The 12828-nt window shown below is 51.0% G+C and overlaps 1 protein-coding gene across 4 annotated transcripts in view; it reads left to right on the top strand.

Moving 5' to 3' along the window:
• SEPTIN9 (septin 9) overlaps positions 1–12828 on the top strand; it is a 262067-nt gene that overhangs the window by 106071 nt on the left and 143168 nt on the right. The window contains exon 1 of one of the 4 annotated variants that reach the window (XM_048817770.2): positions 11647–11944. The exons of the other annotated variants lie outside the window; for them this stretch is intronic. Within the exon in view, the coding sequence (XP_048673727.1) occupies positions 11890–11944 (55 nt within the window). The 5' untranslated portion in view covers positions 11647–11889. Of the gene's footprint in view, positions 1–11646; positions 11945–12828 lie in introns of those variants that run through there. 4 annotated transcript variants of the gene reach the window in all.

Raw genomic sequence — 12828 nt, 5'->3', positions numbered from 1 at the left:
TTGTGTGCTGCTCTCTGGAATGACATACCCAGCTGGATAGGAAAAGAGCATTGCACTATCGCCTAGCAGCCTGGTGTAACATGAGAAGGAGCGCAGAGGGAAGGGTGGGCGACAAACAGGCAGGCAGAGAGAGGAAAGACTAGGCTGTGTATGTGGGAGGAGAAATAGGGGCCAGGGTTGTTGTATAAGTCGGAGTAGCCCAGGGTAATCTCTGCAGCACCTCAGCATGGAGAGCCCATCTTCTTCCTACATCATCTCCTTATCCTGAAGGAAGGAGCTCGGAAGCTCTCAGCTGGAGACCAGCTGCAAAGGAGAGGGAGAAACATCTGGCAGCAAAGCATGGGTGTTACATTGGCTCATTCCTTCCTCCGAGCCCTCTCTAATTAAGGGCTGCCAGGTAGTTTTCAGTAAGCAAAGTGGCCTGCTTCTATGGGGACCAGGGTCCCAGACTAACCTTTCCCCCATCCCATTGTCCTTCCCTCCATGAGCAGAAAGACATGCACAATATCTCCTGCTGGGAATGTGAGGACATCTCCTCTCGCTCAAGATAACGGCCCAGCGACTTCTGACAGAGTCAGATGCCTCTGACAGCTGCACGGGAAGGCTTTGCGACCGGAGACACGCTGGGCCACGTGTGTGTGTGTTAAACTCCTCGGGGCCCAAGCAAGGGTTCGGACCCCTCTCCTCTTGGTTCAGGTGTCTTTTCCATGCTGAGTTTTGCGCCTACGTGTTGTAACGTAGGGTAGCCTCTACATTATTTCTATGTGTGCAGCATGATGCATTGTCAGCTCGTTCCCCTTCTGGGAGAGCACGCTTGGCCTTTGTTGTGAAAAGCCAGCCTCCAATAAGGCTGCACCTTAAACTGAACTTTCACAGTGAGCGCTGAACTGAAAATAAACAAGCTGGAGGAGAGTTTCAGGCTGACCTTATTTTACCTTGAAGGCCGCAGGGTCTGGGTAGATATAATCCCAATTGGCATTTCTACTCCCCCTTCCTCAAGGATTTCAGAGCACTTAAGTCTCCCAGCCTACCCCCCATAAGGCATGGACATGGTATCATCAGCCTATTTCCCCCCTCCCTGAGCCAGTAGCCTAGTGGTGCAGGTCTCTTTTGGGCGAAGGGAGGCAGCGAGCATGCTGTGTCAACGCTGCCGCGTTGGCTGTGCTAGAGTGTCCGTGTTCTGGCGAAGCTGGGGAGTTCAGCATGTCCCTCAGCCCAGGCTTCGGACAGTGTTTTCGTTTCCCGGCTTCTCAGTGCACACAATAGCCGGAATTGACGGCTCCACGTGAAATGCTTCCAGCTGGGCTCTGACACTGATGCCATGAGTGACTCATGTGTTTGCAGCATGAGGTCCGTGTGGTCAATAGCAAACTCATTAAGTGCACACGGGTTGCTCTGTGCAAATGGACAAATTGCTCATTCAGGTCAATAAGGCTCTGAGTGCTGCTGGGAGCATCGCCTGGGGAGGGGGACGCTTCATGTCCGTGTGCAGCTGACAGAGGCAGCAGCAGAGTCCCTGTATGGAGCCCGCTGGGCTGTAGGCCACTCTCCCTGCAACCTGGCATGCTACTGCTGTCCCCCCATGTGTTCCATTATAGTCTGTAAAACTGGGCCCGTGTGCTCCCTGCATCTTCGGTATCACATCTGCTCAGGTTGCTGGAACAAACAAAGTTTCTGTTGCCAGAGACAATGTAGCTGCAGAAGGGCAAGCTCTTGTTAAACAGAACTGTCAGCTCAGGGTCCAGTCCTGCAGTCCTGAGATGGGAAAACGGCCATTAAAGTCTAAAAGAGTTTTGCCTGCATATGGGTAGCAGGACTGAGACTCAAGTCTGAATTCCAGACCCCCCATCTCTTTTATGCCATGTAAATCTAGTATAAATCCTGCTGAAGCGAATAGGTTTAGGGCCAGATTCTCATCTCAGTTACACCAGTGTAAATCCAGAGCGACTCCATTGAAATCAAGAGAGTTATTCCAAGTTGCACAAGAGGAGGACTGGGCCCTTTGCATATTGTTGGCAAGATCTGGTGTGCATGTATGTACACATGGAAGAGAAAAGGCACAGCTTGATTCTCTGACTAACTGAGCAAATTTGATCTGGAAACACTGATGGAAAAGAAGTATCATTGTACAGTCACTCTTCTTGCTGTAACTATTTTAGTAGCACGTGTTTTGTTTCAGGCTAAATTCATTCCTGGGTCCTGAGTTTCAAAGGAGTTCAGGGTCAGGTTTTGAAATGCTCAGCACCCACAGCTAGGGCCAGGCTTTCCAAAAAACTCAGCTCCATGTAGGTACCTGAATACCTACATTTTTGGAAGATTTTTGGAAGAACTCCCCAACCAGATGCAGTTGATGTGCTGACCCCATTTGAAAATCTCTGCCACTAATGCACTCTCCCTCAGTTTCCCCACCTGTAAAAGGGAGATCACAGGGCTTCTTCCTAGGGGCGTTGTGAGCAGAAACTTTGTGGCGGAAACCTGAGCACATGTGACTCAGAAGATGACGGGTGCACATGGGTGCATGGACAATGGCCAGTTTTGCAGTCACTTCACTGACCAGTTAGAAAGGAAGCCCAGCCCAATTTAATGACACTGCTTCCTTCCTTCTCTAGGAAGTTGCAAACCTTTCCTTCCCTGTTCCCTAAGCATCTGGCTTAAGATTCTGTTGGATGATGTGTGTGTTTGCATTCACTGCACTGGATTTGGTAGGGATCCTAGTTCTGTCTAGGGGCTGGAATGGGAAGGAAAGCTTTCCTGTGTGCTGGCTCTATCTTCCAGAGTTCTTTGGTGAGGGAGAGCAGCTTAGGAGCAGTGAAGTCACTTGGGCTCCTCATTCCTCTGCCCCCTAATGGTTGGAAAGCCCCCTCTCTCCTTGAAGAAAGAAAAGGAGTACTTGTGGCACCTTAGAGACTAACCAATTTATTTGAGCTTATGCTCAAATAAATTGGTTAGTCTCTAAGGTGCCACAAGTACTCCTTTTCTTTTTGCGAATACAGACTAACACGGCTGTTACTCTGAACCCTCTCTCCTTGGTTTTCCACTTCACTGCTGATGTTCTGACCAAAGCAGACAGGATGGACTAGGCAGCACTGCTCCTGCATCAGCCACAGGGGGAGCTATAGAGCATTCCAAGCCCTGGCCTTCTCCCTGCAGGGCACAGAGGCTGGTGTGTTCTTCCTATGGAAAGGGAGCCCTGGCCTGGAAAGCTGTTGAGGGCTGATTCATCATGGAGCAGCTGCAGATTCAGCTCAGCAGGGGAGGCGTCTGACTGCCCGATGTGAACAGCGGGTCCCCTCCAAGGGTTCCATTTTCTAATTAGAGCCAGGGGAGGAAAAAAGAGGGTGATGGGGATTAATTATCTGCTACAGTTTGCTGGATAATTTTAAAAATATGCCTACAGGATTCATTTAGCCACAATGACTCAGGCCATCTGCTGCAACTGAGCCTGGCATTCGAGGGGGGAGCAGACTGTGAGAGCGATAAGGCGGGACTCTGAAGGGTTTAGAGAAGAGAGCGTACTCGCCATGTGACATGTCACTCCTCTCTGCCACCCACAAACACACCATGAAAAGTGCTTTTTAAAGTGGGTGGGGATGGAGAGCCCTTACCAGGCCTGAGCCCCTCAGGCACTTTAAGAAGGGTCTGCCATGCCTCCTAGACCCTTCCTAGAGAGAAATGGGGGTTTTGCCCCTGTTTTATAATACAGCTGCCTGGGCAGTCCTCTGCCATGCCATGGTCCCTGGCATCTCCTCCCCATCCCTGTGCAACTGCAGGATCTGGAACACAGAAATTTCCCAGCCTGCATGAGACCAGAGGTCTGTCTAGCCCCATAGCCAATCAGTGGCACTGGCCAGTACTAGCTGCTTCTGAAGAAGAAGATTGCCATGGGATTTGGAAAACTCAGACTCCAGCGTAAGTGAGGATGCACACAATTGACTGGGGAGGTTGGAGATATGTTGGAGCCCAGCACAGGGTCAGCTGAGCCCCTGAATTCATAAGAACCAGGGGGGAAGTTTGCTGTGTAGGAAGGTTGCTGGCCAGCCAAGTGATGATATTGCAATTGTGGTTTTTTTTATACCGGTCTTAATGTAGCTGGCTTGGTCAGTGGGATGCCTTGCCAAACTGGAAAGTTTCCAGTTTACCAGAAAATCCAGTTTACCAGGAAATGCAGTTATGTAAAGTATGTAGGTTACAATACAACTTACAGGGAGCATCTGTAACTATAGCATGGCAGGGCTAGAGAGCCAGTAAAGACTAAGTCTGGGGGAGAATGACTGATCACAAAAAGAACTGGCTGGTTTAAGTGGTAGGATTTGATTGGTTGCTTTTTAAGAGAAGAGCTGGGAGTCATAGGCCAGGGAGAAAAGACAGGTCTGGAGAAAGCATTTAAAGAGAGCCAGGAACCACCCAGTTCCTGACCGTAGGGATAGCATAAGCAAAATACTTCTACTATGGAGAATGAAGGTCAGAGCTGCTGCTTGTCCCAGATATTAAGGGATTACACTAGTTTTAACTTGGCTCCTGTATTTTGCAGGCTGCACTTGTAGGATGTTCACAGGTCCTAGCAATCACTTCTGGGGCCTGTGAAACATCATCACACAGGAACATTGCAAGTGACATAAAGCTTGGTGGAATGGTAAATAATGATGAAGACAGGGCAGTCATATAGAGCAATCTGGATCGCTTGGTAAACTGGGCTCATCCAAACAAAATGTGTTTTAAGGCAGTCAAAGACAAAGTCATACCCTTAGGAACAAGGAATGGAGGCCATATCTATATATTGGGGGATTGTATCCTTCACTCTGAAAATAATCTAGGGGTCAGAGTGTACAAGCAACTCAACATGAGCTCCCAGTGCAATGCTGTGGCAAAAAAGGGCTAGTGCAAACCTTGGATGTATAAACAGGAGAGTAGTAAGTAGGAGGAGGGAGTTGACATTACCACAGAAAAACGGCCATACTGGGTCAGACCAATGATCCGTCTAGCCCAGTATCCTGTCTTTCAACCGTGGCCAGTGCCAGGTGCTTCAGAGAGAATGAACAGAACAGGCAATCATCGAGTGATCCATCCCCTGTCATCCACTCCCAGTTTCGGGCACTTAGAGGCTTAGGGACACCCAGAGCATGGGATTGCATCCCTGACCATCTTATCTAATAGCCACTGATGGACCTATCCTCCATGAACTGATCTAATTCTTTTTTGAACCCTGTTATAATTTTGACCATCACAACATCCACTCTGTATACGGCATGCGTGAGACTGATACTGGCTGCTTTTTGGAAGAGATGTTTTAGCCAAACATAAGTCATTGGGCTCAATACAGGGGTAACGGAATGTAATTTAATGGCCTGTGCAGGGGTGAAAGTAAGTCTAGGGACTTACTGGTACAGGGCTGGGCTGGGGCCGGCTCTGGCCCCCGGAGAGGGCGGGGCCTCGGGCAGAAGGGGTGGGGCTGGGGGAGGTCAGAGCCAGCCCCGGCCTACCCTGTACTGGCAAGTGCCTCCTTCCCCCTCCCCGGAGTAACAGTGGCAGCTGCGGCCTCTGGCAGTGGTTTAAAGGGCCCTAGGCGGTAGCAGCAGCTGGAGCCCCGGGCCCTTTAAATCTTCCCCGGAGCCCCGCCGCCACTTCCCCAGGGCTCCAGCAGCAGGGCTCCGGGCTCCGGCCGCCACTACCTCCCCGGGCCCTTTAAATCGCCACCCCAGCCCCGTCGCCGCTACCCCAGGGCTCCGGCAGCAATTTAAAGGGCCAGGGGCTCCACCCGTTGCTGGGAGCCGCAGACCTTTAAATTGCACCTGGGGAAGCCGATCTACCCCGGTACAGCGCGCTGGCTCTTGCTGGTACGCCGTACCGGGGCATACCGGCTTACTTTCACCTCTGGGCCTGTGCGATACGGTCAGACAAGGTGATCAAATGGTCCCTTCTGCTCTTAAACTCCACGAATATATGAAGTGCCATAATGGATCAGACCCAAGGTCTATCCAGTCCAGAATTCTGATTCTGCCAGTGGTCAGTAAGAGGTGCTTCAGAAGAAGGTGCAAGAAGGTGCACTGGGGGAGAGGCAGTGATGGGATAAGCTGCCCCAGGGAAAGCTGTCTTCTGACCCTGGCCAGCTAGTGTTCAGATTTTGCCAAGGCATGAGTGTTTACCTTCCTTCTAAAACTCCTGTTAGTTTTATAATATTTACTATTGTAAATCTGGATATTCTTGTTATCCATAAACATGAGTATCCAATCCTTTTTGCTCACCGCTAGCATTTTATTTATTTATTTTGCTATTTGCTATCCTGGTAGCTGATTTCAATAAGAGATTGCATATTGGGGTTAGCACCTCAGTCTCTTCATTGACAAATTCCGTCCCAGCTCTAGATGCCCTCATCTGGGCCTGGTGATCCATTGATAGCACCTCATCTTTATTACCAGGAAAGATTAGATCTGGGGTACCCATCTCCTCAACATCTTCTGTGGTGCAGACTGATGCAAAGCAACCGCATAGCTGAGATTATGTCAAGATAGCTGAGTTTGCCCATTAGATAAAGTCAACCTTCCCACCAATCCTAGCAGACTGGGTAGATTTGGGAGACTACAGGAATAAATCTGGCATTCAAGGAGTTTAGGAGCAGATTGGAAACTAAGAAGAGATGAGGACAGCTGTATGGAGGAAGAGAGGAGATATCGAGTCTGCTAAGAATCTACAGCTCTATATCTTAACCCAACAAAAGCGAAACAATTCCAAATGAAAGCCGCCTCTTCCGTCTCTCGTTGTGCCCAGTTGTTATACCCCATCTGGTATATAACTTACTCACTGTTCTCACACTCCTGTGCTAGTGACAGTGGCAGCTTTAGCTCAGATGTTGGTTGCTTTCCTCCCAGATTAAATCAAACCCACACAAGCGATATTACTTAGGGTTTTGTTCAATATTTAGCAACTATGGGTATTGTGATGGGGGCGAGGCCAGATGGCTATAGAAAAGTGGTGGGAGATAGATATATTAGCTCCAGGCTCAACAAATCCCTGGTACCAGGTTAAGTGAAATGGAAGCTGCTCCAGGTCAATTAAGACACCTGGGGCCAATTAAGAACTTTCCAGAAGGCAGGGAGAATGCTAGGTTGATTAGGACACCTGAAGCCAATCAGGGGCTGGCTGAAATTAGTTAAGAGCCTCCTAGTCAGTCAGGTGGGTGTGCATGTCAGGAGTTGTAGGAGGAAGTTGTGCTATTGGAGAGGCTGAGTAGTACACACCATATCAGGCACAAGGAAGGAGGCCCTGAGGTAAGGGTGAAGTGGAGCTTGAGGAAGTGAGGGCTGCTGTGGGGGAAGTAGCCCAGGGAATTGTACATGTTATGTTTCTAAAAGGTCAGCTACCATAGCTGATACTATTAGGGTCCCTGGGCTGGAGCCCGGAGTAGAGGGTTGGCCTGGACTCCCCACCCCCCACACCTTTGCCCCCTGATTAATCACTGAGACTGGAAGACAACAGAGACTGTGTAAGGAAGGATAACTTCTCCTCACCTCCCTTGCTGGCTTATGATGAAAATGGCTCAGTAGACTGTCACCCTTCGCTCTAGAGAAAGAAGGGTTACGTGGAGGATCACAGTGAGCCTCTGAGGCTAGCGAAATCTGCCAGGAAACGCGGGACCCACGGAGGCAAGGACAGAGCTTTGTCACAGTATGTCTATGCTGCAATTAGACACCTGTGGCTGGCCCATGCCAGCTGACTCGGGCTCGCGCTAAGGGGCTGTTTAATTGCAGGGGAGACATTCTGGCTGGGGCCTGGGCTCTAGGACCCTGCAGTGAGGGAGGGACCCTAACATCTACACTGCAATTAAACAGTCCCTTAGCCCAAGTCAGGTGGCACGGGCCAGCCGCAGCTGTCTAATTGCACTGTAGGAATACCCCAAGTCTGAGTATGCTGCATGCCACATTAGCTTTTCTAATATTCCTTTTCTGTGCACCACTCAGTGTGCTATTAATAGAACAGATGGCATTTAGCAGCCTTATATGAAAAGTAATTATCTAAGGGAATGGAAGAAGGAAAAAAAAGGAATCATCCGGAAAGCAACAAGTTGCAATATGGCCGGACAAATCTCTCTCCCTCATCTCTTCCCCTGGCCCAGGTTGTACAGTGTAAGGCAGTGGAAATTTTCCCATTTCCTCCACAATAGGTATCATTTTACCAAATAAACAGAGAGAAAGGGGTTTTGATTTCCTGTTGATGACTTCATTTCCCCTATCTCTGTATTTATGGAATCCCTGTGCCTATCTCTGTTCTGGAAGCTGTTTCCCTCTGTATCACAAGAGATGTATTTCCCAGAGAAGCTATGAGTCCAGGCTCTGGCTCTGTTGTCATTGAGATAACTGGCATTAAAAATATATCCAACTAGCAGGTTTTTCCACTAGTTAGTTCACTCCCTATTCCCTGACCCCTTCCCCATCTCAAAAACACAGATTCTATCACACTGCAACACTATTGCCTGGGTGACATATTTTGGAGGGTAACATCAGACTCCAAACAATGGACCTGGCTCAGTGAGTGTCTCAGCAGTCTCCTCTCACACTGAATTCAATGGGAGTTGAGGTCACTGTTTGGTTCACAGACACTACTCAGCCCCTCTGAGGGCCATGGGTTGTTTTCCTTCGATATTTCTTTCTTTCTTTGCTTGCTCACTTTATTTTTTATTTGCATTCCACCCCCAACCCCATCATGACAATTCACCAGAGGCTTATGCCCATTAGCAGTGCTCATCTCAGTCAAACTCAGGTTATACAGCTCCCAATACTGAGAGAATTCTCCATCAGTTTTAGCAAGGCAACTTTTCTCTACCAATGGTTTTCAACGTGTGGTCCATGGATCCGTGGTCTGCAGACAGCGTCTAAGATTTCCAAAGGGGTCCGCACCTCCATATGACATTTTTTAGGAGTCCGCAAATAAAAAAAGGTTGAAAACCACTGTCTTGTACTAGCCAATTGTAAATCTCAGACTCTGGGTTTGGGTTTTTTTTTGTCCATTTAAAATGGATTGTGGATATAACCCCTGCACTTTAGCACCATACAAGAAGGAAACACAAGCTTCCTTTCAAAATTGGTGCCAAGGCCACTGGTACAGGTCAGCAGCACTGGATCCTGTATAACAATAGTTTCCTTTTCCCAAAGACTCAGTGTAGATCTGAAAATGGCAAGGGCCCACTACTAAGGATGTGAAATTAGCATCACAAGAAAGGCAATTTGAGCTGTGAACCCATGTGAGTTCATGCCATTGTCTAACTCACTTGGAATGTATAACTGGGCTAATTTACCATGGGCTTCCAAAGAAAGTTGCACTCATGTATTTTTGAGCAATCTCACGTTATCAATGCAATAAGCATCTACATTATTTTTAAACCTGTAATGGCAAGGAGGCATAGTGCAAACCTCTCGGAACTGTTTGTGGTTTACCAGTTCCTTGTAAAGAATTCAAGACACAAGCATTATTCTTTTTAAAGGGAGGCTGTAATGTCTGACAAGTTATTTGTAGCTTAAAATACCATGTTGCTGTTTTAAAGGGTGCATTAATCAGCTTGTTTAAACAATCATGATTTTCTTTTTTTAAGGAAGTCCTTTCACGTATTAGTAATAAAGCCTCAGATTATTAAAACTGGGTAAAAAACAAATCACCTTTCCTGCTGCTGCTTTCATATGGCTTAAAACCAGCAGTGTTAAATACCCAATCTAGGCTGGCAATCCATTTGTTTGCTTCATGTGGTCTGTCCTGTTAGATGCTAGGGCACAACCAATGTCATCAGATCAACAACTGAACGTCACTCAGTGAAGTCCTGGATTGGACAGCAGTGGAAATCAGCTGTGCTTTACACTTTTCATTCATTTGCCTTTTGGATTTCTGGCGCTTTAGACAGCTTTGGGCTAGTCTGTTTTGCTTTTGGGTTCCTGTGTGCTAGGACAAGTCTCTTTGGTGTTTGGGGGTGGAAAGTCATTAAGAATTTTAAAATAAAATAAATCTGCAGATGCACCCCTATTGCAGCAATGGAGGGTTATACCCGGCCTGCTCCTTTCCACATCGCTTCCCCCATGGCCTAGCAGAAAAAGAGTTAAATTGGGTCTGTTTTATGCTACTTTTCCTGCTACTGTCTCTGAACAAATTCAGTGGGTTAGGGTAGCACAGTCAAAATGATTCTGAGGGAATCATTGGTTGGGAGAATGACAAGACAGAGGGCCAGATTCTGCCACCCCTACTCCGATGCTATGGGGTGATGAGCTCAGTGTAAGAATCTACCTAGAATGGAACAGAACGTGCTGAGTAGTAGCCTTCTCTGCGGTTACACATACCCAGTCTGAGTAAAGGTGGTAGTATCTGAATCACAATGGGAAGGGGAAAGCAGAAGGGGAGGGGCAACATCTGAGAAGAGGGGAGGCAGACAGTGACAAAACAGAGTCACAAGCTGCACCAGGGCTCTAGGGCCAGAGTATATCAGTCTGAAACCACCGAGTTGTGGAAGACTCAGTCCCCAGGGAGATGCAGCATGTCTCACTACTTTCTATAGCAATCTCTGATCAGCTGCAGGGACCTGCACTGATGCTATACTGATGGGCCTAGTCTAACCAGTTAGACAGAGTCAGAGGATCATAAGGGACTGTCCTACAGAAAGGCCGTTACTGGCACAGCAGGGCTTGAAGCTGTTGGAGGAGGGAGTACAAGGGGGAATTGGGGAGGTAAAGCAAAGGAGGAAGGTCCTGTGTAATCCAAAGAAGGTTGGAAAGCATGAGGCCTTATCTATGCACTAAAGTTGCACTGGTTTAACTCACTGAATTGGTGCAATCCTTAAGGCCCGCTCTACACCCATTGTTTGGCCTGACTGAACTAATTCTGTGATGGCTATGGTTTTCTACCACCCTCCCCCAGTGTGGGTCTGGTTAAGCTGGTTATAGCAGGGTAGCTTATTCCCCTGTACTTAACTGATTTAGGAGTGTCCACATAAGGGAATTGCACCCCATTTAACTACAGGCGGTTAAATCAGTGTCTAAACCCATTTTAGTTACTGTTGGGTGTAGACAAAACCTGAAACAAAGAGGGGGACCAAGAAGAGTAGAGGTGGAAGCGGTGGGGAGAAGAGTGGAAATACAGGGAGACTGGCAGAAATAAAGCGGGGGGCGGGTATAGAGGCAACGGGGAAAGCCTATGTCAGTACTGGGTACAGCGAATGAGTTCCCCCCACGGGGGAAAGGGGCTGCAGGGTGGCATGTTCCCTGTCTATAGTGGCAGGAGGTGATTTCTCCCCGTGGCAGGGAATGTGCGAATGGGGCACCCCCAATGGTAAACAGCATCAGCCCAGCTCTACCCAGATGAGCTCCCGGGTCCTTGCTCGCTCGCCCGCCCCAGCCAGCTCGCCTCGCGCAGCGCGTTTGCAAACACCGGCACGACCCACTTGCACTTCCTCGGGGAGCGGGGCGCGATCGCCGCCCTCCCGCTCTGTTGCCCCCCCTCTCCCGGGGGCGGCGAGTCAGCAGCCGGGCGGTAGCGAGGTGGCTGTGCCCCCCGGTCCCCGAGCTGGGAGGCAGGTTTGACGGGCGTGCCGAGCAGCCAGTGCGAGGAGGGGAGGCTGGGCTCCGCTCGCACGGGCTGGGGCTGGGGCTGGGGCTGGGGCTGTGCCTGTGCCCTGGGTGTGCGAGCGAGCGAGCGGGGAGGGCTCCTTCCCTCGGCCCTTCCTCCATTCATTCAGCCCGAGCCTGCGAGCGGGAGGGGGCCCCAGAGGGGCTCCGGCGAGCTCGGCAGCGAACCCAGCCCGCGGTCGCTGAGATCCTGCTGTCCGGCCGGCCAGGGGCTCGGCAGGAGTTTGGCCGCAGCGCCGCCACCCCCAGCCGGGGGCTTTATTTGGGGAGGGGGTGGGGGCAGCGCGCCGCGATGTCAGACCCGGCGGTGAACGCGCACTTGGAGGGCATCATCTCCGACTTCGAAGGTAGGAGCCTGCGCCGGGGGGCAGCCCCCGAGCACTCCCGGGGGGGGGTCCCCACTTAGCGCTGGGTGGGATATTGCTGTCTGCCCCTCCCCCCCCCGCGCCCCGGCTTGCGTAGGGGCAGCAGGAGGTAGCGCCTGGGTGGAGGCTGGATTGGGGGGATCTGCCGGGACGTGAGGCGGGGCCCGCTGGCCCCTAGGCTGGAGGAGCGCACGGGGCTGCTTGCGCGCTGGTTACTTTCCAAGCGGGCGCTTCAGCCAGGACGCTCCGGGCTGGGCTGGGTCTGCGGGGCGGCCCTTGCAGCGGGTCCCCTCTCTGCCCTTGGGGCCGGCTAGCGGCGGGGGGTGGCGCAGGGCAGGGGGTCGCTAGCTCCGGTGAGTGGCAGGCGGAGTCCCCGGGGACTGGAGGGTCTCAGCGCTGTAGCTGCCTTGGGGGCTCTGTGCGCCCCAAGCCTCAGCAGAGGCCGGGCTCTCAAGGGGACAGGACAACAGCTGGCAGCTTCCGCCCTCCCCCCCCCCCCCCCCCCGGTCTTCGCGTCTTCTTCCCCGCCGTTGTGCCTGCTGGGGCCGGGCCTGCCACCGCTCCAGGCTCCAGTCATCTGGGGCTGGGGTGGATCCAAGGGCCAGCGGCGCCTCCAACCTCCTGTTGAGCTGTGTCTGGGGCAGCCTCCTTGGCAGTGCAGGGAGTGAGGCCCTTCTGTTCCTGGGTCCTCTCGAGAGGGGGATTATTGCCAGCTCCTCCCCTTCCCCCCAACCAGAAAGAGACCTGGAAATATTTGCGTTATTCCAGCAGCATCTGTGCTCAGCAGAGCTCCTCAAGTTCCTGGCCCTGGGTTCTCCTACAGGGCAGCGTAGCAAATCCGCAGGCAGATCAGTCCGGGATTGCTA

Source organism: Caretta caretta, chromosome 14 (genome assembly GCF_965140235.1).
Source record: "Caretta caretta isolate rCarCar2 chromosome 14, rCarCar1.hap1, whole genome shotgun sequence".
In the NCBI taxonomy this organism is placed as follows: Eukaryota; Metazoa; Chordata; order Testudines; family Cheloniidae; genus Caretta; species Caretta caretta.
This window is presented reverse-complemented; position numbering and strand designations above follow the sequence as displayed.